Source organism: Orussus abietinus, unplaced genomic scaffold (genome assembly GCF_000612105.2).
Source record: "Orussus abietinus isolate OABI.00-Male unplaced genomic scaffold, Oabi_2.0 scaffold522, whole genome shotgun sequence".
NCBI classification, from domain to species: Eukaryota; Metazoa; Arthropoda; class Insecta; order Hymenoptera; family Orussidae; genus Orussus; species Orussus abietinus.
Window position 1 is genome coordinate 20,253 of NW_019394703.1, and position 25,704 is coordinate 45,956.

Here is a 25,704-nt window from a genome sequence, read left to right on the forward strand (position 1 = left end):
ATCCATCAAGAGGATCCTTCCCTATCGGGCCACTTATCCGGCCGTCAATCTTCGCGTCCATCTGCATCCCCGTTCCAATTCCCTCTTCTCTTTCGGGCGGGATAGCAAAGGAAAGCAATTTCGGGATCGATCTGGTCCGAGCGGTGTTTGCTCGCGAGAAAGGGGGCAGCTTCCCTCAGGAGCTTCCGCGGGAGTCCTGCATTATGTAGGGAAAATAAATGGCGGCGATCGCGCCGGACGCCGAGACGGCTGGCGCCGCGACGCCCCGAGATCCTGGATGCCTCCATTACGAAACAACGAGACCTACCGTTCGCTTTTTTCCATCTTCTCCCCTTTTTTCCCTTTTTTTCCCTCCTTTTCCTTTATAACTTTCTTTTAGATTCCATCGCGTGGCTTTGGACCGTCGCCAACGTTACACGACGCCCGGTTGTAAGGGCTGTTTAAAGAGACAATGTTCGGGGAATGTAATGATATGTAAATCGTTCGAAGGGAAAATACGAGTTTAATGGATCGATTGACTTCCAGCTTCGGTGTTTTAGGGTAAACGTGGATTTGATTGGCACTCTTATCTCCTTTGTCAACATGCGCGATTATGGTGTTGCGTACGATCTGTTACGTGGTTCTTGAGTGCCCTGCAACTTCGACGCTTTAGGGAAAACGAGGATTTGATTGGCACTCTTATCATCTTTGTCAACATACGCGATTATGGTATTCCGTACGATCTGTTACGTGGTTTTTGAGTGCCCTGCAACTTCGGGGCTTTAGGGAAAACGAGGATTTGATTGGCACTCTTATCTTCTTTGTGAACATACGCAATTATGGTATTTCATACGATCTAATACGTGATTTTAGAGTGTCGTTAAAGTGGTATGAAAGAGTCATATTTGAGAAGTCAATTCGTTGGGGAAAGTACTCTCCGAATTGGGGATACCGATTCTTTTGAAATTTTACCACGGGAATATGGAGGCCCTAAAGTAGATCCTGAAACTCACGAAATTTCATTTATCATCAAAATGCATTTATTTGTCATGGACTAGAACCAACATGCCGTGGCCCGTGTACGTTTTCGATGTTTTACGCTTCTTGGAGACTTAGAATCGAAAATGAAGAGTTTCGGGATCCAGCTCGAAAAATTTAGAATACCGTAGATATAGAATATTACAGAGTCAAGTGGGAAAATATGGAAAATACTTTCGCCAACGATTGCACGAGGATGCTGGCTGATCCCATGGATAACACGTGTTTTTTGAGCAAAAATTTAGTTGCAGCTAAACGTCACAGATGGCGACGTTAGTCCTAAACAGTCGTTAGAATAATGAATTCACAGGATTTTGATTGTTTTACATCGATCTCTTCATCGTTACTTTACCGAAATGACATTTGGAACGCCTCAGTTCGTATAATTCTCAACATAGATTATAAAAGACTTCAACATAAATATAAATGCCGGTAACGTGACGCGCCATTTTATGTACCCAGTAGAATATTCAAAATGACGTTACCACCAAAAACTGTACAGATGAATTTTAATTTATCGACCTCAATTAAATTTCTCTGCGCCTTCATATCATCTTAACGTAAAGAGACCAGGGGTTGTAAGGGTTGAAGGGGTTACTTCACTACCGCTGCTGCTTATTGTTGTTTTAATCCTTATTTTACTTCAATGTGTCGACAACTTCGAGCATAGATCACGGGCGAAGTGTTGCTGTACTAATGTCACGGATGCTGCACATGAAGTATCGAAACAGTTGATAAATGTGCTGTTTTAAATCGATCCATTAATGGCTCACGTGTCATTCAACATATTAAGAAGGTGATATTCCGGAAGCGTAATAACATGCGCATCATTGACAGAGAAAATATAGCATTAATTTGTTAATTGGTAGATTGAAACAGAGCTTCTCGGTATTTATTATTCGAATCGCTCATTCTATTGTAATGCTTTTTCCTCTTTCATTATCACTTCTATGCGATCCATTACGCAGCCATTGATTGGCATAAACGTTAAGGTTGTTAAAAAAAAACGACCTTTTAGGTATGCAATGGTATGTAAATTGTTAAAAAAGAAAACATGGCATTGATAGATTGATCGGTAGATTCATTGAAACGTGGTTTCGGTACTTGTAAGTGAAAACGACGACTTGATCGTTACTTGTTTTATTATTTTTGTATGAATGCCATTATGGGGTGTTTGATTATTATCAACGTGGTTTGATATAATTGTTCTAAAAGGCGATATTGCGAGAACGTTGTAGAAGGTATTTATTTCACTAAAACATAAGGCATCGCGTTTTTCCATTGATTGATTGGTTCACTGAGACACTTAGTGATTACAATTGATTATCTGTCACTGGAACCAGAAACAGATGATACAGAATATAGAAGCATATTTTTTCTTTTCATAATTGACAGCCCGCGTGATTTTAAATTACTATACCTGAAATAATGTTCAGATGAACAATATGATTAGAAATCAGCATACCGGAGATGAAGTGATAAATATATAAACCAATAAAAAAATAACAGGATCCTTTTTAATTGATCGGCTGATTGGTTGATATATGTAAATTTAGCTTTGGCGCTCATGACTGAAGCAACAATCCGATTGTTACTATATTTGCTTCTTCTTTTGTTCACATCTTTCTTAAGTATATATTTCATTACAAGATTTGAAATCATCATGAAGTCTCGTGATGCTAAGCTGGAAGTATTTTTTAATAAATTATATATCGTTTCAATAGTATAGGAGTAAATATATCGTTAATAAGGAAAACACGAATTGATTAATTGATCGGTTGGTTGATCGAAAGCTTCGATATTCCTAGATGGAAAAGATCTTGTCGTTATTCAACATATTGCAAAAGGACATGCACTGTGCAAAGTATCTTTTTTTACATTCATCTCGTTTTCCGTGCATTCGAAATTTATGTAAAAAGTGAAAACGTACACGTGACAATTAAAAACAAAACTAGCTGAGATTTTGAATTTCACCTGGGATATAAAAGAAATATTTAACTTGTATGATATTTGTAAGATCGTTTATGTCCTTTCTACAAAATTATTGGTATTTTTGAATTCTTATTTCGAGACCGTTCAGAATTAACATACATGCGTTAGATTCGCAGAATTGGCCTTTCTTATTTTCGAGTCGTAAAAGGAAAATTGATATATAAAAAAGAGACTGAATGATTTTTTAATTTTTACTTCGAGAGCGTTCAGAATTAACATTCATGCGTTAGATTCGCAGAATTGGCTGTTCTTATTTTCGAGTCGTAAAAGGAAAATTGATATATAAAAAAGAGACTGAATGATTTTTTAATTTTTACTTCGAGAGCGTTCAGAATTAACATTCATGCGTTAGATTCGCAGAATTGGCTGTTCTTATTTTCGAGTTGTAAAAGGAAAATTGATATAAAAAAAGGGGCTGAATTAAGAGGATAATTATCGTGGAAAGGATCCCGACTTTCTCCGCGAAAACTGGGAAAAGATATCGAAAGGAGTTGAAAAGGGGTCAATTTGATTCGGCTCGAGGAAAGTCGGAAAACGGGAGCGAAGGAAACGCGCGAGATGGAATTGCTAGAATCGAATCAATTTGGGGAGATGTTTAATTCAGGAAGGGTGCAGGAAAGTAGAGAGAGGGTGTAAAGAGGGAAAGAGAAGGAAAAGAAAGGGTTCTCTGCGGTGCCAAAATTAATTCCCGGGAATCAATGCATAGTCTTTATACTTTCCCCATTTAACGTATTTTCCCTTAAAAATATTTCCCTACAAAGAATCTGGTTTCCTATGTTCTAATTATACTTAGACTATATTTCGGCGTTATAATTAACAGTTTTTACTTCCACGGGAAGCATAATTTCAAAGTAATATGTCACAATTTCTGCATACGAACAATGGTTTGAAAATTTGACTTCGTTTTCTTTTTTTTTTTGTATTAGAGGTTCACTGGATTAATTCTTGAAATAAAATTTTCCTTAGCAAGGAGACGGAGAATTCCGTAAAATAATTCATGTGTTCATATTTTAGCGGAACTGCACCGGATACAATCCTTTGATAAAAAATTTCAGAGAAATGGGTAAATGGTGTGCCCGACGTTTACCCTTCTTATCAGGCAGAGAAGGGGGGAAATATCAAGGGAAAGCGGAAAATAACATCGAGAAGATATTCGCTGACAAATTCGTAAGGACGAGACATCTAGAGGCCGGGTCAAGGATGAGCAGGATGTGACGTCACGGCCTAGGGAAATCGATAGGAACCCCACGCTATGGCGTCACCTGAAACGCGATCGACTCGACTTTTCGTACAAAAAAGGGCCAACTTTTTCCGCCGAGGAGGCCTCCTTAATTCCCTGCCAGCCGATTAATCGGCCTCGAGGCCGTAATTGACTTTCTTCGAGTTTCGATGATCAATAATTCATAGGAAAGTTAGGCCGCTGCCTCTCGGAAATCGATATACGTAAAGCCCACTTTATTGCCCACTTCTCGCGGTCCTCTCCTGCGAGTTAAAGAGAAGCGAGATAAAGAGCGGGAGGAAAAATTCCCTGGTCAATTTTCGCACCGACAACAAAATCTTCACGTAGCCTTTTTCATTACTTCCGCTTTGTAATTCAAGATTTAAAGAAAGATTTTACAGTTTCGCCAAAGTCAAGTTTTTATAAATCTGAAATGCTTAGAATATTCTGAGTCAGTTGTTATTAATCTGAGGTCCGGGAACTCGTTCATATATATGAGCCGCTCAGTGCACACATTGATTAACTCCATAAAACAAAAAGTTGAGAAATGCGATGAAGTAATGTAGATTCTTTTTTAAAATTCCTATTATAATATAACTTCAAATATATAATGTAGAATACATAAATACAGTTATAGTTTTCATCTGACGGTATATAAAATTAATAAGAAAGAATAGCCAAAAAATAATCGTCTGCATTTTATGTCGACAAATGTTTTTGTCAGGTATTCAATTTCCTCCCCTATTCCTGTATGCCAAACCTTTTGTTCCGTTATGCTTTTGTAAATTTCGTGCCCATTTATCAGGATTACAACTTCTTTTCCTCCCAATCGATGTGTTTGTTGGGGAATTTGTACCGTTGCAATAGGATAAATCCGAGAAACACGATAAACGTCTTCTTGCACCAGACTTTCTGCTGATAAATCGTATTGAAGAATCATCACTGCTTTCCACATCCACATTGTTATTATTTTCACTCATCTTGATTATAACGGTATAATATTTAGTTCTTTAAAAACAATCAGGGAGTAATGTTGAAAAGACCAAAAAATATGTAGTCCGTGTAATATTGGTGAAGTATACAGTAGCATTCAGCGTGAGAGATCACCGTTATACTAACTACCGGCTGCATTGCGCTTCTTTCTATCTGTTTGCTGATGCGATTTTATTACTCATATCGTTGAAAGGGGGAAAGCATCTTCGGCTGTTTAAAAAAAAAAAGCGTCGATGTACGGCCGCAACAGATAATCCAATAATACTATACTGCCAGGTATTCGTCTACGATTTACATTAGAGGATGGAGTTAATCAAAATGGCTTCTGAAATAAATTACTTATTATTCAATGCCCAAACAAATTTTGCCGTTTAATGGTGTTAATCTCTATTAATCAGGAAAGATATTATAAATATAAAAAGTTATGACTGTACCAAGTGCTTTGACACCTAAATTTAAGATTTTTCGAAAAGTGGAGTTAGTCGATGTGTGCACTGAGCGGCTCATATATATATATATTTTTTCATATTATACATGTTTGCATATTTTTTATGTTAGTTTTATGACCTTTGTCATTTTGGGGGTATCGCAAATTTTCCTTATAATGAAAAGTGTTCCGTGAGTTAAACAATTTTAAGAACCGCTCTACTAAGCGAACTGGAATGCTTTAATTATTTTTATAGATGTCCGGGAATTTTCTATCACATTTGACGTTCTCGAGCCAATTCAATGGGAGCCCCCTCTTCGTCCAGTTCGTGATAACTGATAGTGAGCCAATTCGGATTCGAGCCAAAAGTTATCTCCCGTTCGCTTTCTACTCGATGTCAACAACACTGATCCAATTTTTCACCCTTCCGCAACCTTGCGGATTTGATACGCATGCTTGAAAGACTTTTCCGACCGATTAACCGCACTTACGCGATTGATTTACGGTTAAACATTTTCAAAATAAGCATTTTCATGTACTAAGAATACCCGCAGAGAAATAATTCATAATCTTACTATATCATTTTACTTGCCTCAACAAATGTTAAACGTCTAAAAATGAGCCAGCAATTTTTTGCAGAAATGTTCTTGCTGTCTGGACCAGAAAGAAACTATTACTTCACTGAGGGAAACCAAATGAAATAGTTGCAATATTCTTAACTAACAACAACAAACTGTACATCGCTTATATGATCGAGGAGTGACAACAATATTTTTTGTCCGTTGTTATAAATTTATTTGTTATTTTATCAAGCATTTCTTGTAAAGGCAACTCTCCTATGGTTACATCTACGTTTGATACCATTTCAAACACTTTTTTTGTTAATGCAATTATTATTGCAGTAAGAGGAAAACTGATAGCAATACGCGCTGTCCTTTCCTAAGAATGCAGATGTCCTCTTTCCATGTATAATTGCTATACATTTCCACTAAATTAGAAATTTACCACGGAATAATCCACTAAATTAGAAATTTACCAAGGACTAAATTCTATTAAAGAAAAGATGCGTCGAAATTATTTTTGACTACAATTATATAATAGGGTACGGTTGGGTAAATTATCCCGGGTTTACAAAAATTCCAATAAAAAAGCTTTTAGCAAGGTATTTTATTAAACGAGTTCTTGTTTCATTTAATTGTGAAATACTGCACGCAATGTACGCACATATACCCCGCACATGAAAGTACTGAATTACTATTTAATGCAGTAGACATTCAAATAAAATATTCCTTACAACGGGACGATTTAAATGACTCGTCTGGTAAATTGTACCATGTGGGGAAATCATCCTCTTCTATTAGAATATGGTCGGATAATTTATACCACACATGAAAAACGAAATCAAAGCAAAACTATGAACATACAAGTCAATTCCGGAAAGAAAATCAAAATTTACTGTAAAAAATTTGGATCGTTTAACGGAACCGTCCGATTGACTCTAGAAACCGCCGATAGCAGATTTTAGGTTCTTGTTTATTTGCGGTTCATTTACTTTCGAATTTATTTATCAATTGCTAGCCACACATGAAAACGAAATCAAAACAAAACTATTAACATACAAGTCAATTCTGGAAAGAGAATCAAATTTTACTATACAAAATTTGGGTCGTTTAACGGAACTGTCTGATTGACTCTAGAAAACGCCGATAGCACATTTTAGGTTCTTGTTTATTTGTGGCTCATTTACTTTAGAATTTATTTATCAATTGCTAGCCACACACGAAAACGAAATCGAAGCAAAACTATGAACATACAAGTCAATTCCGGAAAAGAAAATCAAATTTTACTATAAAAAATTTGGATCGTTTAACGGAACCGTCTGATTGACTCTAGAAAAGACCGATAGCACATCTTAGGTTCTTGTTTGTTCGTGGCTCATGTACTTTAGAATTTATTTATCAGAAGTACTTCGTTTTTGATTCTAAGCCTCCAAGAGCGTAAAACATCGAAAACGTATCCGGTTCGATCCCATGATAAATAAATACATTTTTGATGAAAAAAGAACTTTCATGAGTTTCAAGACCTACTTTAGAGCTTCCATATGCACGTGGGAAAATTTGAAACGAATCGGTACCCCCAATTCGGAGGATGCTTTCCCCAACGATTTGACCTCTTAGATACATATAGGCTGACTCTTTCATATCACCTTAATGTATCTTCTTAAATATCACAGTGGTACAATTTGACCGACAGGACGATATCCTAGATTACCCTAATGTGTAACCATGTCGTTCTGTTCCTATTAATTCTTTTCCGATTCCTTTCCAGATGTTGAAGTCCTGTCGCACCCTGAGCATGACGGTACGAGGTCCGGCGCTGGACCCGCGATGCCGAGGAGGACATCCGGTGTGGTCGTCCTCGGGACGTCAGCAATCCTGCAGTTGGATGGACCGCCAGGGTCGGCCAGCATCCCCGCCTCCTCTGCATCCTAGGGATGCCCGATACGGACCCAGAACGCGCAAAGTCGAGCTCTGCATCGAGCCTGGCCAGTCCTTGGGCCTGATGATCCGTGGGGGCCTAGAATATGGTCTTGGGATCTATGTCACCGGGGTGGATAAGGACAGCGTCGCCGACCGAGCTGGTCTCCTGGTAAGCAGGAAAGGACCGGGAAGATTGGAAACCTAGGTCGAAATTGCCTTCGATTTTATTTCGATTATTCAATTAGGGGTGATGGGGATTGGTTCCATTTCGTCTTCCTTGGTGGGCGCTCGATAAGGGGTTACTCTCGGGAATTAGAAAGGATTTTTATTGCTTCCAGGATGAATCGGTTCGATTGGCTTCAACGCTAGGGCGAGGCGGTCGTTGAGGTTCCTTGTCAGTTCTAGATTGTTGTCTCGACTTGTTTCCTATTGAGACACGTTATGGATTCCCGAAATCTTAAGGTGGTATGAAAAGGTGATATATACTGTTATGCCTTGGGGTGATATTCTTGTTTCGAAAATTATAACAATTTCGTAGCACTCACTTTCTTTATTTAAGTCCTGAAGTACCTTTAGTTCGGAGGAACAAATGACGACTGACTGTCCTCGGGAGCCGACAGAGTCGTGTCACAGTGGAACAGAGATGTTCTTAGGAAGCGATATGATTCTGCTGACCAGGGAACTACCGCTGTGAAGCGCTGTCCAGCAGAGTTCCCAGGACCCGACAAATGGCAGAAGATCAAAAGAATATTATAATATTAGGGCATAACAATGCATACCAAAAAGTCAAAATATTTAGACAACTTTTCTCTAAATTGGGTGCACCAAATTATCTGAAACTTTTACAGGTGATTGTGGAGGCTCCAAGGAAGAACGCGCTGCCCGTGAAATTTCATTTTTCGACAATAAAATATCTTTTTTTGGTTCTCGTCCGAGATAAGTACAAAATTTATTTTCGAAAAAACAAATTTCATGCGCAGCGCATTATTCCTTAGGGCCTCCATAATCATGTAGTAACATTTGACGTGAATCGGTATACCCAATTCGGAAAATACTTTCCCCTATGATCTGACCTCTTAGAGATATATAGATCGACTCTTTCATATCGCCTTAACCCAATGTTTTGTTTAGTGGCCGTGATATTTGTTGTATTGCAGATCTGCGCTGACATTTTAGATTTTAGTAACACTCAATTACGAGAGCGAGGGCAAATCATTGTTGATGACTATTCATGAAGTCTATGTAGATAAAGAATTTGAGGAAAGGTTTTCGAAAAGTTGGATGCAACATTTGTTAAGCATAACGAGAAATTACATTTGGATAAACTGATAATCAAATTCTTGTGGAGTGGGTGTAGGGATCGAAGTGCTTTGAGCCGAAATGTAATTTCAGGTGGGCGATCAGATAATCGAAGTTAATGGGCAGAGCTTCGAGGAGGCTACTCACGATGAAGCGGTGCAGATCTTGAAGACCAACAAGAGGATGACTCTTTTGATCCGGGACGTTGGTAAAGTGCCCCATTCCTGTACCACCAGTCAGCCAATCGTTATGCCGACGTCACGGTATCAAGACCATCAAGAATCCATCTTGATGGACAGTCCTGGAAATCATCGGCCCCCGAGTCCGGCGTAAGGCCAATTTCTTTTTTTTACAAGCTTAAATAATTCTTACCGCACGTGACCGCACCATTTCCCCCTATCTCGCCTTACTTTAATTATTTATTTCTTATTATAAGGGAACAATAAATTTTCACCTGAAAGAATTTGCACGAATATGCATAAACGTAAAGGCAGTACAGCATATTTAGAATACCACGTTTATGTTTATTGTTCATGCATATGTTTAAAATTAATAAAAAAATCATGGCAAATGACGAGAACGAAGAAAACTTTGTGAAATCATAAGAAAAGCAATAGAATTTAATCTTTTAAACTATCGGTAACAATTAAAAACAAAAACTATCTTGAACTTTGGTTTGATTAAAAAACTATGTAAAGAAATTATTTTATTAACGTGTCGGTAATGTAAGGTACCCTGCAACCGATCAATTCAGTTCAGATCAGACCAGACTAGATCAGACCAGATCCGACTGAAACAAACGTGTTACCTCTTATAGACGTGGCTATACTTCGTACGTCGGATCAGATTATATACGAGAAAAATGTAGCTGCGTTTATAAATGTTATATGTTTGTTTTAGTCGGATCTGGTCTGATCTAGTCTGGTCTGATCTGAACTGAATTGATTGGCTGTAGTCTCGCCACAGTCTAAGGTTAGGTTGGATTAGGTTAGATTAGGTTAGGTTAGGTTAGGTTCCCTTAAGAAAAAAACTCCATTCGACCGCAATGTTACGTACACCTTTGTTCATTTCTAGCCAGAAAGGAACTTCAGGGTTTATCATAAATAATGAATAAATGAACACGTTGAAGGAGCTGTACGAACGAATGGAGGCACAGAGGCGTGCACACGGTGTCTTCGGCAACGGCGGCCATGGTGGAGGAGAAGGCAAGAGTCGTCCTCGCCAGGAGCGAAAGGGCGGCGCTTTCCCAGCTTTTGGCGGATTACAGGACTCGCAGGATCACCGTGGAGGAGCTCGTGGCGAGCCTTGCGGATCTATTGAACACACACGAGAAGCTCACCTTGCTCACCGAACTCCGAGAGCTCGTTGACAGCAAAGACCGGGCTGCCTTCGACGATTTGGTCTATCGGCCTCGCTCCTCCGTAACCAGGGTGGGTACAAATCGACATTTACACATTATTCGCACCGATCAGTTTCGACCTTTCCAAATCTCCATCCACAATTTCATTGCTAAATCCTTTTCACTCCCAATTACTGAGATGTCGATTACTTATGGCGAGTCACACTCGACGAAGGAGTGCAAAGAGTTAGATTTCTTACCACAAACGTTTAATTAGAGTGGTCCGAATGACAAGGAGTGTTTTTAAGATGATATGAAAGGCGCTGAGAAATTTAATCAACCTCGATAAATTGAAATTCATCGATACCCTTTTTGGGGGTAACATCATTTTCAATACCCAAGTGGTAACATAAGCTGGCGCGTTCCGTACCGACATTTATATTTATTTTAAAGTCTCTTACAGTTTACGTTGAGAATTGTACGAATTGAAGCGTTCCATGTACCATTTCGGTAAAGTAATGATGAAAAGATCGATGTATGACTGTCGAAATCCTGGAAATTCATTATTCTAACGACTGTTTTGGACCAAAGTCGCCATCTGTGACGTTTAGCTGCAACTAAATTTTTTCTCTAAAAACACGTATTAGCCCCGCGACAAGCCAATCTCTTGCAATCGTTGGTGAAAGTATTTTCCACATTTTTTCATCTGACTCTGTGATATTCCATTTCTACGGTATTCTAAATTGTTCGAGCTAGGTCCTCAAACTCTTCATTTTTTATTCTAAGCCTCCAAGAAGCGTAAAACGTCGAAAACGTGCCCAGGCTACCCCATGTTGGTTCTAGTTCATGATAAATAAATACATTTTTTATGAAAAATTAAATTGCATAAGCTTCGGGATCTACTTTAGGGTCTCCATATTCCCGTGGTAAAATTTGAAACGAATCGATACCTCCAATTTGGAAAATGCATTCCCCAACGATTTGACTTCTCAAATATACATACGTATGAGCTGACTCTTTCATACCACCTTAAATCAGCTGATTTGGCTTTATGTATGCTTTGCATTTCTTTCTCCACGTTGTCTTTGATAGAATGATGCCAAAGTAATCGCGTTTGATATTAAAAACTTTAAGCCGCAATTATTTCTGCACCAACCTAGTGTTAAAGGATAATATTAAACCATTAGAGTTAATGAGACTTGTGATGGTAATTTTGTTTTACACCGATCAAGATAGACGCGAAACATTATCTTGGATATTCCTTGCTGGTGGCGATTGATAAAACCATAGAAAGTCTCCAGATGCCGTGTTATTTAATTCTGTTGTCTACTGGAGCAATTTGAATTGCAGAAGCTACTTCCAAACCAGACCTACCTCACTTTTCGCATTTTCCGCATTTACTCCTGCACGTTTGATTAATTCTGTGATATGTTAATGCAGCATTAGTAGCTGAATTATAATAATAACTAGTAATGGCACTCAGCTACTTGAAATTAGATGGTAGGGTGTAGTTTTTATTTCGTTTCGTGTGTTCAGAGAAAAGGTGACAGAGCACACTCGGACCTCATAGTTACTCCGTCTCTGCACGACCTTCCGGTGAGTATCCTACAATTTTCGAATCCAGTACGTACTCGTACTTCACTTTGAGTACTGTCACACTATTCCGTATTTCACACACGTTTGTTGTCTTCTCTCCCTTTTTCTCGCTCTCTTTCTCTATATCCTGCGTGTACACGTTAGAACTGTGACTCTCTGATTTTGGAGCGTGTCTCTTTTGTGTCTGTTCCCATTGCACATCCGCAACGAGTTTTCCCAAAAATATTATCCATTCTTTGAAATTTCCAAACTCAGGATTTTTACTATTTACATTTTTTTTTCATTTTTTTTTTATTGCCGGGATTCCGGAATTAACGTGATATGGAAGGGTCATTCTATATATTAGGGGTGTCCGTAAGTAATCAATTATTTTGAAAGAGGTGTTTTACATGTCAAAAAAGTTGATTACTTTTAGGTACCTCTGATATATCAAAACGTGAAAATATTGATAAAACGTTTCTCCAAACTGGGTGCACCGAATCATTTGAAACTTCAGCACGTGATTATGGATGCTCTAAGGAAGAACGCAGTGCTCGCAAAATTTCATTTTTTCACAAAAAAAAATGTGATTTTGGTTCGGGTCTAGGGTAAATAGATAAAAATTCTTTTTTGAAATATGAAATTTCGCGAGCATCGCGTTCTTTCTTAGGGTCTTCATAATCACGTGCTGAAAATTGAAATTATTCGATGCACCCAGGATGGAGAAAAGTTTTATAAATCTTTTAACGTTCTATATATGCAGAGTGGCCCTTTATTTCACCTTAAGGTGATGTGAAAGTGGCGTCAAAGAGGTATCGTTTATGAAACTTTTTTTTCGAAATGGATGTGCTGAATTTTTTCAAATTTTACGACGTGAATGTGGAGGCTATAAGGAAGGTCCTGACACTCATGAAATTTCATTTTTTAAAACTAATTTTGAATACATCTATGAATAAATTTAAAGGAAACTGAACTTTCAATGACTTTCAGGACCTTACTTATACCCTCCATATTTATATTGTAAAGTTTGAATCGATTCGGTACACCCAATTTGGATAAATGTTTCGTAAACGAAACCTCTTTGATGTCAGTTTCACATCACCTTAAGGTGGTATGGATGTCTATATACGTACCATAAGTCAAAATATTTATCAAACTTGTCTCCAAACTGGGTACACCGAATTATTTGAGGTTAATTGATGAATTATTTTATCCCTAAAGAATAACGCGCTGCTCATGAAATTTCCATTTTCGAAAAAGAATACTTATTTCGAACAAGAACCAAAAAAGATAATTTTTTTTCGAAAAATTAAATTTCTCGAGCAGCGCGTTCTTCCTTAGAGCCTCCATAATCACGTGTTAAAAGTTTTAGATAATTTGGTGCACCCTATTTGGAGAGAATTTTTTAAAAATATTTTGACTATATATATATATACACATCACCCTTTCACATCACCTTAACTACTTGAAATATGAGAGAATCGAACTAGGTCGTTTTCGAGGTAGAACTTTGAAGTATTCCAGAATTCGGAATTCGGAAATTACGAGCTCCATAGTTCGGCGCTCTCAACAAAGGAATCCATTACCGCAGATATTGCATATCAAAGTAAATTCAAGTAAATATTTTAGGGATATTATTTTTGGGAAAAAAAAAAAAGAATGAATGTCGACCTCCAATTACGTGTACCTAGATAGATGGCTAAGCTCCCTCGTGTAGAAGGCCCCGTCCATTAAATAAAAGAAAACGATAAAGCAGAAAAGTGTAAATAGAATTTTGGAACGAAGGAGGAAGGGGGGAGGCTGATTTCGAAAAATGCGACAGAAGAGGCGAAAGGGAAATCTCGTTGTCGACTGGAGAGGTGCGAGGAGGACAAGAGGCAGCGGGGAGTGGGAAAGTAAAGAGAAAAGAATATCGAAATCGAGAATTATGAAAAAAAAAAAAAGAACGATCGAGGGGGTCAGAAAAGAAGGATCGGAGGAAACGAGTCCACCTTAAAGTGAGAAAATAACGATCGAAAGCCTGTAATTTATCCCTGGAAGCATGCACGCCGTCTAGACCGAGGATCGCAGAAACCACTATCGATGATCGATCATCGATCGCGATCCGGAGATGATCCGACAACCTTCTCGCCATGTTTGCATATTCTGTGTCTCTTATAACATTGCATCGTATGAACGTCTCCATAGTTGTCTTCCGATCCCCGTATGCGAGATACTTTCGATCCTCTGTCTTCCGTCTCTTTTTCTGCTGATGTTGCTGCTTCGTGTCTGGAAAAGAATTGTTTAAACATTTTCTGCGATATTATCTCTGGTCCTTGAGATTCTCCGGAGCATGCCTCGTCGAAGGAGAGATGGGGAGAATACTTTCTCCCTGTCTCTCGAGTCCCCTCGTCGTTAGTTCGACCCTTTTAATTCCCGTTTATTATTTATTTTCTCTCCTTTTCTGTTTTCTCTTTGTCATATCTTTAACGCAGCGTAGTCGCTGGAATTACGTTCGCTTGAGGTGCTCGCTTTTCTTTACGCTCAGTGATCTCCCTTACTTCCGGCTCGAAATTTACAGTTTAGTAGTTAGCACGGAGAAAGCTGATTCTTTGTTATGAAATAATGGGAAATACGTTTTGGCCGAGCTTGCCCAAGCTTTGGTAAACATTCCGTTTTCGTTACGATATATCGAGATGAATTTTTCTTAAGCTGTATGGTTTAAATTATTAAAAAAATGAAATCACTCCGCGAATTTCAAGATTGTTTAAAAATATGCTGTCTAATGGGACGTCGATAGATCCAATCATTTTTCTAAATACGTAGAAATTGTTTCGTTTAATACTTAAAGATTTAATATATATCTTTTAGATACCAGAACACTTTTGTTGAGTAAAAAGTAGAAGATTATGTGTTTTTATCCCGTTACAAATTATTATTTTTTAATCGTTATGACATTCAGGTGTACGCAAATTGCTGCTGCCGATGGACCGTATGAATATTCTACTATATGTTTAATTACTTTTAAACGGCGTTTTTGGATTTTCATGCTACTAGATGTTAAAGGCGTGATTTCACAGTTTAGATGTATAATTCTGACATTTGAAGCGTCTGTATTCTATTTTTTTTATTCATTTTAGTCCAAATTTCTTCATCTGTCTAATTCTCTTTCATAGCATTGAATAGTCGAGATGATTAAGAAATAACATTTTGCCAACAAACTTATCCTGTGATTTTTAATGTAAAATTCTGATGCGACAAATTATTATCGTTTGAAAATATCCAGCAAGAGAAGGATCAAGTAACGAGTTTAATTAACGGAAATCATTACGAAAGTCAAATGGTAACCCTGGGTGGAAACCTTAACATTTACACAGTAATGGAACTATACTCCACAAACTATAAGACAATTGTATGGACTCGAAGAATTACACGAAGATACATCATTGACACTTTACGCGCCAGATAATTACAAAACAAGAAAGGCCATCAAGACAGCAGTGTGATTAAACAGAAACAACTATCCACTATTACTCACCGCAATTTTCTTTTAAATGACATTTACTCTAAGAAAGAAAAATGTTCTACATTTCGCCCAATTCCAAACATTAACATCTACACAGTAATGGAAGTACACTCCACAAACTAGAAGACAATTGTATGGACTCGAAGAATTACACGAAGGTACATCATTGACACTTTACCCGCCAGATAATTACAAAACAAGAAAGGCCATCAAAACAGCAGTCTGATTAAACAGAAACAACTATTCACCATTACCCACCGTAATTTTCTCTTAAATGGCATATACTCTAAAAAAGAAAAATTTTGTACATTTCGCCCAGTTCCAAACATTAACATCTACACAGTAATGGAGCTACACTCCACAAACTACAAGACAATTGTATGGATTTGAAGAATTACACGAAGATGTATCATTGACACTACCCGCCAGATCTATTACAAAACAAGAAAGGCCATCAAGACAGAGGTGTGATTAAACAGAAACAACTATCCACTATTACCCACCGCAATTTTCTTTTAAACGACATTTACTCTAACAAAGGAAAATTTTGTACGTTTCGCCCAGTTCCATCTGCTAAAAATAGATCTTTAAAGAAGAAGAGTCCGGTAAGAGATATTTCCTCGGGGGAAATAATATCGAGAATATGAAGAGGGTCCGAAAATAACAAATGCCGGGAATTCCCGGGCCCGTCAAAGTTCGGGCAAGCTCGCCAAGTTCCGAGAGAGAAAGCTCGAAATAAGTAAATGAGAATTACCGGGGGTGAAAAAGAAAATGCAAAAACGGAAGGGCGCGTAGGAGCAGGGTGCTGGCTGACCGGAAATGAACTGCTTTCCCTCAGAGAGTCGCTCCCAGTGGCGGCTGTTGCCGACCAGGAAGACTGCTGGACGTCGAGGGAGATCCCCTGGGAGTCACGGGACCGCTCCTGCCACGGGATAACCACGAATATAGATCGCCCAGCGAGGACAGCGGCCTCGGGCAGGACATGCCCAGGACGAGGTCTCCTTCCCAAATTCAAAGACAAACTCTCTTTCTCTCCCTGCCTCTCTTCTTTCTCGTTCCGCCTTGCGAGGAACCTCCCGGGGATTTCGAGCGAGAGACTTTGCGACGATTTTGTAGAACTCGCTGCATACGGTTCCTTCATTTATTTTGCATTAGATTCGTGTCGTTTACATTTTATTCCCTCGCGTGTCGTCGTTAATCTTGTAGGAACGGAGACTGGAGGTCTTTACATATGGCTCAAGGATCACGTACACTAAGGTGATGTGAAAAACGTCGAAGAACTTGATCAACGTCGGTAAAAAAGGTTTTGCTAAGTACTTACGTTGCCGACGTTCGTTTTTATATTGACGGCTGTGTCAAATTATATTGGGTATTGTACTAACTGGCATGCTCCATCGGCCGTTTCGTACAGTAATTATAAAGAAATCGAAGTAAAACTCCAGAAATCCTCTGGATTCGCGCTTTCTGGGGCCCTAATTGTCTGCAGAGGGACACCCTGCGCCATCTGTGATTTCCATGTCAACTAAATTTTCACCCTGAGACGCGTCGTATTACCATCGTTTTAGCATAGCAGAGCAGAAGACACTTTTTTGCCTTTATCCCGGTCAAATACGAGTTTATCGATTATCAGAGTGTTCCAAATTGTCGTCCAATTATCCTGACACTTCCGTTTATTACATTAGAGCCTCCAATAATTGTATGTCGATCGAAATATGAGAGCTCGACGCCATTTTTGTTATGGTCTGGGTTAAGTTAAGAAATTTTCTTCCAAAATCCAGATTTTGAAGTGTCAGGACAATTCTTAGATCATTACGAGTCACGTGCCAAAGTTTCGGACAGTTCGATCCAATACCCTTAAAAATAAGTGTTTTATTCGAATCGACTGATTTGAGGGGTGTTTCACTTCACCTGAAATCGTAATGGTGAAGGAGCCTACATATTGCGATGACGACTTGATTTGGACTCTCTGAGGCCTTCCTTCGTATCAAATTTAGAGAGGACCGATCGAGGGCGGCCAGGTGGGGAATCAAATCATTGCGGGGACGGATATCATAGTCTAAGCACCAAAAGATTTCAATTTCGAGAGATTCTCTGGGAAGATTTCCAAGTGACTGACAATTTCGCCAAGACGAAGGAGAATATGTATATATTTTCTTTAAATTTTAATAATTGGGGAGGACCGATCGAGGACGGCCAGGTGGGGAATCAAATCATTGCGGGGACGGATATCATAGTCTAAGCACCAACAGATTTCATTTTTGAGAGATTCTCTAGGAACATTTCCAAGTAACTGACAATTTCGCCAGGACGAAGGAGAATATGTATATATTTTCTTTAATATTTAATAATTGAAGAGGACCGATAAAGGGCGGCCAGGTGGGGAATCATATCATTGCGAGGCCGAATATCAGAGCCTAGGCACCAAAAGATTTCATTTTCGAGAGATTCTCTAGGAACATTTCCAAGTAACTGACAATTTCGCCAGGACGAAGGAGAATATGTATATATTTTCTTTAAATTGTAATAATTGGAGGGGAACGATCGAGGGCGGCCAGGTGGGGAATCAAATCATTGCGGGGACGAATATCAGAGCCTAGGCACCAAAAGATTTCATTTTTGAGAGATTCTTTAGGAAGATTTCCAAGTAACTGACAATTTCGCCAGGACGAAGGAGAATATGTATATATTTTCTTTAAATTTTAATAATTGGAGAGGACCGATCGAGGGCGGCCAGGTGAGGAATCAAATCATTGCGGGGACGAATATCATAGTCTAGGCATCAAAAGATTTCATTTTCGAGAGATTCTCTAGGAAGATTTCCAAGTAACTGACAATTTCGCCAGCACGAAGGAGAGTATGTATATATTTTCTTTAAATGTTAATAATCCTTTGTTTCATCCGTGTGTAGACGTTTTCGAAGTTTCCTTCCCCTCCGTGTTTTCTGCTTCCTTCAACGTCTTTTATCCCCTTTAAGAGGATATGAAAGTCAAGGAGAAATTTAATCGACCTCGATAAATTGAAATTCATCTGTACCCTTTTTGGTGGTAATGCCGTTTTAAATACTCATGTGATTACATAAGCTGGTGCATCCCGTTACCGACATTTATATTTATGTTGAAGTCTTTTACAGTCCACGTTGAGAATTATACGAACTGAAGTCATGTGTCATTTCGGTAAAGTAATGATAAAGATATGGACGTAAAACTGTTGAATTCCCATGAATTCATTATTCTAACGACTGTTTAGGACCAACGTCGCCATCTATGACGTTTAGCTGAAACTAAATTTTTGCTCTAAAAACACGTATTAGCCCTGGGACAAGCCAATCTCTTGCAATCGTTGGTGAAAGTACTTACCATATTTTCCCATCTGATTCTATAATATTCCATTTCTACGGTATTCTAAATTGTTCAAGCTGGATCCTGAAAGTTTTCATTTTCGATTCTAAGCCTTTAAGAAGCGTAAAACATCGAAAACGTACCCGAGCCGCGCCATTTTGGTTCGTTCATGATAAATAAATAAATTTTTGGTGAAAAATGAACTTTCATGAGTTTCAGGACCTACTTTAGGGCTTCCATATTCACGTGATGAAATCCGAAACGAATCGGTACCCCCAATTCGGAGAATACTTTCCCCAACGATTATATAATATATATATATATATATATGTTATTTTATATTATATTATATAGTATATAATCGTGTAATCGTAAAATAAACGATTTGACCTCTCAGATATATATCTGAGAGATCATGCAATTCGTTTCAGATTTCACCACGTGAATATGGAAGCCCTAAAGTAGATCTTGAAACTCATGAAAGATCATTTTTCATCGAAAAAATATTTCTTTATCATGAGCTCGAACCAAAATGGCGCGGCCCAGGTATGTTTTCGATGTTTTACGCTTCTTAGAGGCTTAGAATCGAAAAAAAAAAATATATATATTTTTTGTTGTTGACTCTTGATGTTGACTCTTGTTGTTGATTTTGTGGTTGACTCTTTCATATCGCCTTCAGTCTGAAAAATATACATATATGTCGTGTTTATTCGGTGGTTTAAACTCTTCGTCCTTTTCAATTAGATAACTGTGTACATCACTCCGAATATCGTTCCCTTTGTAGGCATTTTTTATATTCTTTTGCGATAAAGTTTTGATGTTTCGAAAATTCCCTGACGTCTTTGTAGCTCGGATCGGAGCTTTTGAGTGGCAGGTGAAAAAAGCTCCGGAACTTTTCCACCACTTTTGAAATCTCAATGTGACGCGTCCCGCCCACGTGGGTAAAAAGCACCCCCGGGTTCGGTTGGATCCGCCCGAACGGAAATAGCCTGCATGTATTTGCATTGTGTATACATGCACTGTACACTTGTACCGTACAGAGGCGGCTGACTTAACGCGACATGATCGAGTTACGTGCGCATGGCCGTGCGGTAACGCGACCCCACGTTTGCCATTAATTTTCGCGAATTTGCGACACGTACATACCACTCGGGCCTCCCATAATAATGCATTACCCCTACTAGCACAAAATATTTATCCTATATTTTCTATATATTTAAAGAATATCGTACATTTTGTAAATATTTAGCAGACCTTTGAAATAGTTGCAAAACTTTTACTTTAGAATATTATCTCTATAATATTTATATAATATTACCTCCATGTGTTTTCATAATATTTTTCTACCAGATATACAAAATATTTCGTTTCATTTTAATACAGGTATGTTTTTAAATATTATCTGCCGAATACATTATAAACGTTTCAAAAATATTTAAAATCAAAATCGCACGTTTTGTTCCCATAATGAGATAGCGGAAGGAAAATATTAGAATAATCTCTCGTGTTTTTTTATACAAATGTAGTATCCGACAATAGTCGTGAAGTAAAGAATGTATTCTTATTATGCTAGTATGTTAAAAAATATAATATCGGTAACATGTTACATGTTAATATCATATAATTGCAATGCTTACAATTTTGTAACGATGTTACCGAACGGTAATAATTCAACGTCGTATGATATTAATGTATCTTTTTAACAACATTTGTTATATATCATGTCATTCCAGTGTTATGTCACTGTAAAATAGCTTGTTCGGTGGGAATAACAACATGCCCCGGTCCCCCGAAACAAATTAAACCTCCATCTGTAATGTTCGCGAAAAATGACAGTAAGCCCAACGGTTTGCAAAAATATGAAAATTCCACTTACTACTTTCACCAAAAGTGACAGTACTCAATTCGTTATATATCATGCTATTTCGGTGTTATGTCACTGTAATATATAGGGTGTTTGGTGGGAATGACATGCTCCGGTCCCCGGAAACAAATTAAACCTCCATCTGTAATGTTCGCAGAAAATGACAGTACGCCCAACGGTTTGCAAAAATATGAAAATTCCACTTACTGCTTCCACCAAAAGTGACAGTACTCAATTCGTTATATATTATGTTATGCCAGTTTCTCTGTAATATAGGGTGTTTAGTGGGAATGACAACATTCCCCGGTCCACCGAACACGTCAAACCTCCATCTGTATGTTAGCGAAAAATGACAGTACCCCCAACAGTTTGCAAAAATGTGAAAATTTCACTTGCCATTTTCACCAAAAGTGACAGTACTCAATTCGTTATATATTATGTTATGCCAGTTTCTCTGTAATATAGGGTGTTTGGTGGGAATGACAACATTCCCCGGTCCACCGAAACACGTCAAACCTCCATCTGTATGTTCGCGAAAAATGACAGTACCCCCAACAGTTTGCAAAAATGTGAAAATTCCACTTGCCATTTTCACCAAAAGTGATAGTACTCCATTCATTATATATCATGTTATGCCAGTGTCTCTGTAATATAGGGTGTTTGGTGGGAATGACATGCCCCAGTCACCCGAAACACGTCAAATCTCCATCTGTAAAGTTCGCAAAAAATGACAATACCCCCAACGGTTTGCAAAAATGTGAAAATTCCACTTGCCTCTTTCACCAAAAGTGACAGTTCTCCATTCGTCATATATCATGTTATTCCAATGTTATGTCACTGTAATATAGGGTGTTTGGTGAGAATGACATGTCCCAGTCCCTCGAAACACGTCAAACCTCCATCTGTAATGTTCGCGAAAAATGACAATACCCCCAATGGTTTGCAAAAATGTGAAAATTCCACATGCCTCTTTCACCAAAAGTGACAGTTCTCCATTCGTCATATATCATGTTATTCCAGTGTTATGTCACTGTAAAATAGGGTGTTTGGTGAGAATGACTAGTCCCAGTCCCTCGAAACACGTCAAACCTCCATCTCTAATGTTCGCGAAAAATGACAGTACCCCCGACTTGCAAACGTGTGAAAATTCCACTTGTCATCTTTACCAAAAGTGACAGTACTCCATTCCTTATATATCATGTTATTTCAGTGTTATGTCACTGTAATATAGGGTGTTTGGTGGGAATGACATGCCCCGGGCCCCCGAAACACATTAAACCTCCATCTGTAATGTTCGCGAAAAATGACAATACCCCCAAAGGTTTGCAAAACTATGAAAATTCCGCCTGCTACTTTCACCGGAAGTGACAGTGCTTCTCGTTCCATGCAGGGATTTGGAGGTGTCAACTCGAGTCCCAGGCCGATCAGGAAAAATCGAATGGCAGTCCCATTTCCAGGAGATCCGCGAATGCACTCTCGCTGCACAGTACCCGACAATCTTCTGTATGTACCTGCCGTACCTACGAGCTGCACGTGCACATACATACATGCACATCGCCAGTGCGTGGCGTGCATGTAGAGTCGACTAACTTTCCGCGACACGATCGAGTTACCCGCGTATGTACATACGTAGAGTAACGCGATGCCACATTGGCTGTCCATTTTCGCGAATTCAGGCCAGAGCTTTCGATCGATCCGGTCGGTCTAGGGAACTTTTGGCGAGAATGAGGGGGACCGTGTGTTGCCCGATTTCCGTGGACAAACGTGTGTGCTCGAAAGTGCGATGCACGAGGGATTCGGTGCACGTAAGTTGCACCGTCTCTTGGCCGTGGCATTACTTCGTCCTCGAACTGGAATTGCCTTTCATTCGGCGTATTTCTCCTCGTTGGGATTTTATCGGATGTCGGAGAAGAGGTAGTAAATGAGATAGGACCGAAAAGATGTCCAGACCGGACTTCCTTTTCCTAATACTTTCCTATAGTTTTATTTTATTAATTTTTCTTTAGGTCGAATGTCGAAAGTCCGCCCCCGACGCGACCTAGGTCAAGGGCTGTTCGGCATAAAACTGTTGGGCGCAAGTTAATTTTAATAAAATTAACATAACTTTCTCTATTTTATTCCGTAGTCTTTTCACACAAAAGGTCATTAATTAGGGTTCAAATGAGATGACCCGAAAGGAAGGAGATTTTGAATTTTCAAGTACATTAAATGAAATAATTGAGCAAATGTACAAGTACATACGAAATGAAACGTGTTTCAGAAGGCCCCTTGAAAACCTACTTTCTTTGTTTATCGGTAACTAAAATAGCCAAATATATATATATATTCTTAATAACATTTGTCATGTATCATGTTAATGAAGTGTTATGTAACTGTAACATAACGTGCTTGGTGGGTAAGTGTTTTGGCTTCTGTCATTGGGATCTGTAAGATAATGTTCCGATTACCTATAACAGCGCTAGGGAGTGCATAAATGATTTTTGTTCATTAAAAAGTTAGGGGGACAATGGGATCGCTCGAAGTGGCCAAAATGAGAGGTATTTGGCACGTGTAGGGCAATTATGCAGTTTCTGGCGGGTAAATCATGGAAATCCGTACACAACGAGTGTAAATGAATTCCGAACATGTCCTCGTTGGTTTCTCGTCCCTCGAGTAGTCTTCGTCCCGAGATATTCTCTTGAAACTGTCCTCGACTTAAAAAATGTAAATGAATTCCATATTTATCTTCCGGTTGAAGCTTTGCGTTCTAGAGAACCCTTCCGTAAACTTCTCGACGTGGAGGGAATTACGATTTCCTCCCTTTTATTATTCGTTTGGCGAGTAGTTAAGGAAATTGGAAATTGAAGGCACGAACAATTGATATACAAGTAACGAGCATTGGCAGTATTTTGGAAAACATCCCTAATATCAGATGAGATCCACGTTAAGGTGAAGTGAAACACCCTACAAATCAGTTGATACGAATACAACACTTTTTTTTAAGGGCATTAGACCAAACTGTCCGAAACTTTGACACATGACTCCTGATCATCTAAGAATTGTCCTGACACATTTAAAATTTGGATCTTTCAAAAAAATTGTTTAACTCAGTCCAGACCAGAACCAAAATGGCGTCGAGCTCTCATATTTCGATCAATACACAATTATCGAAGGCTCTGATATGAGAATCGAAAGGGTCAGGACAATTTTACGACAATTTAGAACACTCTGGTAATCGATAAACTCGCATTTGTACGGGATAAAGGCAAAAAAAGTGTTGTATGCGCTTCTATGCCAAAAGGATGGGAATACGAGGTTTCGGAGTGAAAATTTAATTGACCTGGAAATCACAGATGGCGCCGGGGGTCCCTCTCTGTAGTCAATTAGGGCCCCAGAAAACATGAATTCAGAGGATTTCTGGAGTTTTACTTCGATTTCTTTATAATTATCGTACGAAAACGACAGGTGGAGTATGCCATTTGGTACAATACCCAATACAATTCGACACAGCTGTCAATATAAAAACGAACTTCGGCAACGTAGGCATTTAGAAAAATCTTCTTTATCAACGTCGATCAAGTTCCTCGACGTGTTTCATTTCACGTTAACCTTGTGAAAGCTTATACATTGACTCGGTAATTAAGGAGCAACCGAAAAATCCTTATTAAAAAAAAAAGAATTAATAATTAGTTGATCATAATAGGAAAACAATTAGCATAATTAAAATGAATAAACGACGAGGAAAAAGAAAAATCAATCGCGACATCTCTCGTCCTCTCGAAATCGCATCGGAGGCCCTTTAGGGTGTAGAACGGGAAAGGGAGGGTGCCCTTGAAAGATGCCTCAAGTTCAAGGTCACGGCGATGGATGTTCCAGAGTGGGCTGCAGGAGAGCTCATCAGCATCAGGTCGCAACCTCTGACCTCGCCCTCTCCAACGATGACGAGTGTGACAATCAGGTACAATATAGAGCACTTGCGTGTGGGAGAGTGAGAGAGAGTGGCTGATCCGTGATGAACGGGAGGGAGATAGAGGAAGAGAGGACAGGAACCAATCTGTAGGCGCTCGTAAGATGAAGTGGGAACGAAACCCGGTATATCTCGTCCCGATTTTTTTTTTCTTCGATTCTTTTGACACGTCCATTTCTCATTATTTTCCTTCATTTTCTTATTTCATTTTCTCCATTTCTTTGTAACGAAACAGTGAAAGCCTTTTCTTTCCAGGACTACGAAGACGAGGCGGAAAACGATCGAGGTCGACGGCACAGTTCACCAGGGGGTTCCCGGGGGAACGCCAGGGACTACGGTCATCATCATCTTCATCCCGACAATTTGGTGAGTCGACTTTTGCTCCGGTTATTCCGTTTCTTCTGTACTATATTTAAAGAAAGTCTAGGTAGACGCGTAGGTAAAAAAATTATTCTAATTAGCTCGATGATTCCTCGAATATTACGATCACGAAAAAAAATGTTGAGGTCGACCTACTTTGGATTTAATCTAATTTATTCATCTCGAGCAATTACTTAACGGAGGAATTGTAATTCTGTCTGTTGTTTATCTTATTTCCTTTAAATGTGCATAAAAAAAGAATTATCACCTATTGAAACGGTCTTAGATGAAATTCATTAATAAGACGATGGATGTAAATTACAAGAATGTTTACTTTAAATACATATATC

At 38.7% G+C, this 25,704-nt stretch overlaps 1 protein-coding gene across 1 annotated transcript in view; it reads left to right on the forward strand.

The window, feature by feature from the left end:
* LOC105698995 (whirlin) overlaps positions 1-25,360 on the forward strand; it is a gene marked incomplete at its 3' end in the record, with an annotated part of 42,849 nt that extends 17,489 nt beyond the window's left edge. The window contains exons 5-11 of the mRNA XM_023433026.1: positions 7,977-8,297; positions 9,521-9,756; positions 10,557-10,857; positions 12,303-12,362; positions 16,685-16,842; positions 24,904-24,985; positions 25,250-25,360. Of these exons, the coding sequence (XP_023288794.1) occupies positions 7,977-8,297; positions 9,521-9,756; positions 10,557-10,857; positions 12,303-12,362; positions 16,685-16,842; positions 24,904-24,985; positions 25,250-25,360 (1,269 nt within the window). The remainder of the gene's footprint in view (positions 1-7,976; positions 8,298-9,520; positions 9,757-10,556; positions 10,858-12,302; positions 12,363-16,684; positions 16,843-24,903; positions 24,986-25,249) is intronic.
* Between the last annotated feature and the right edge of the window lie 344 nt (positions 25,361-25,704).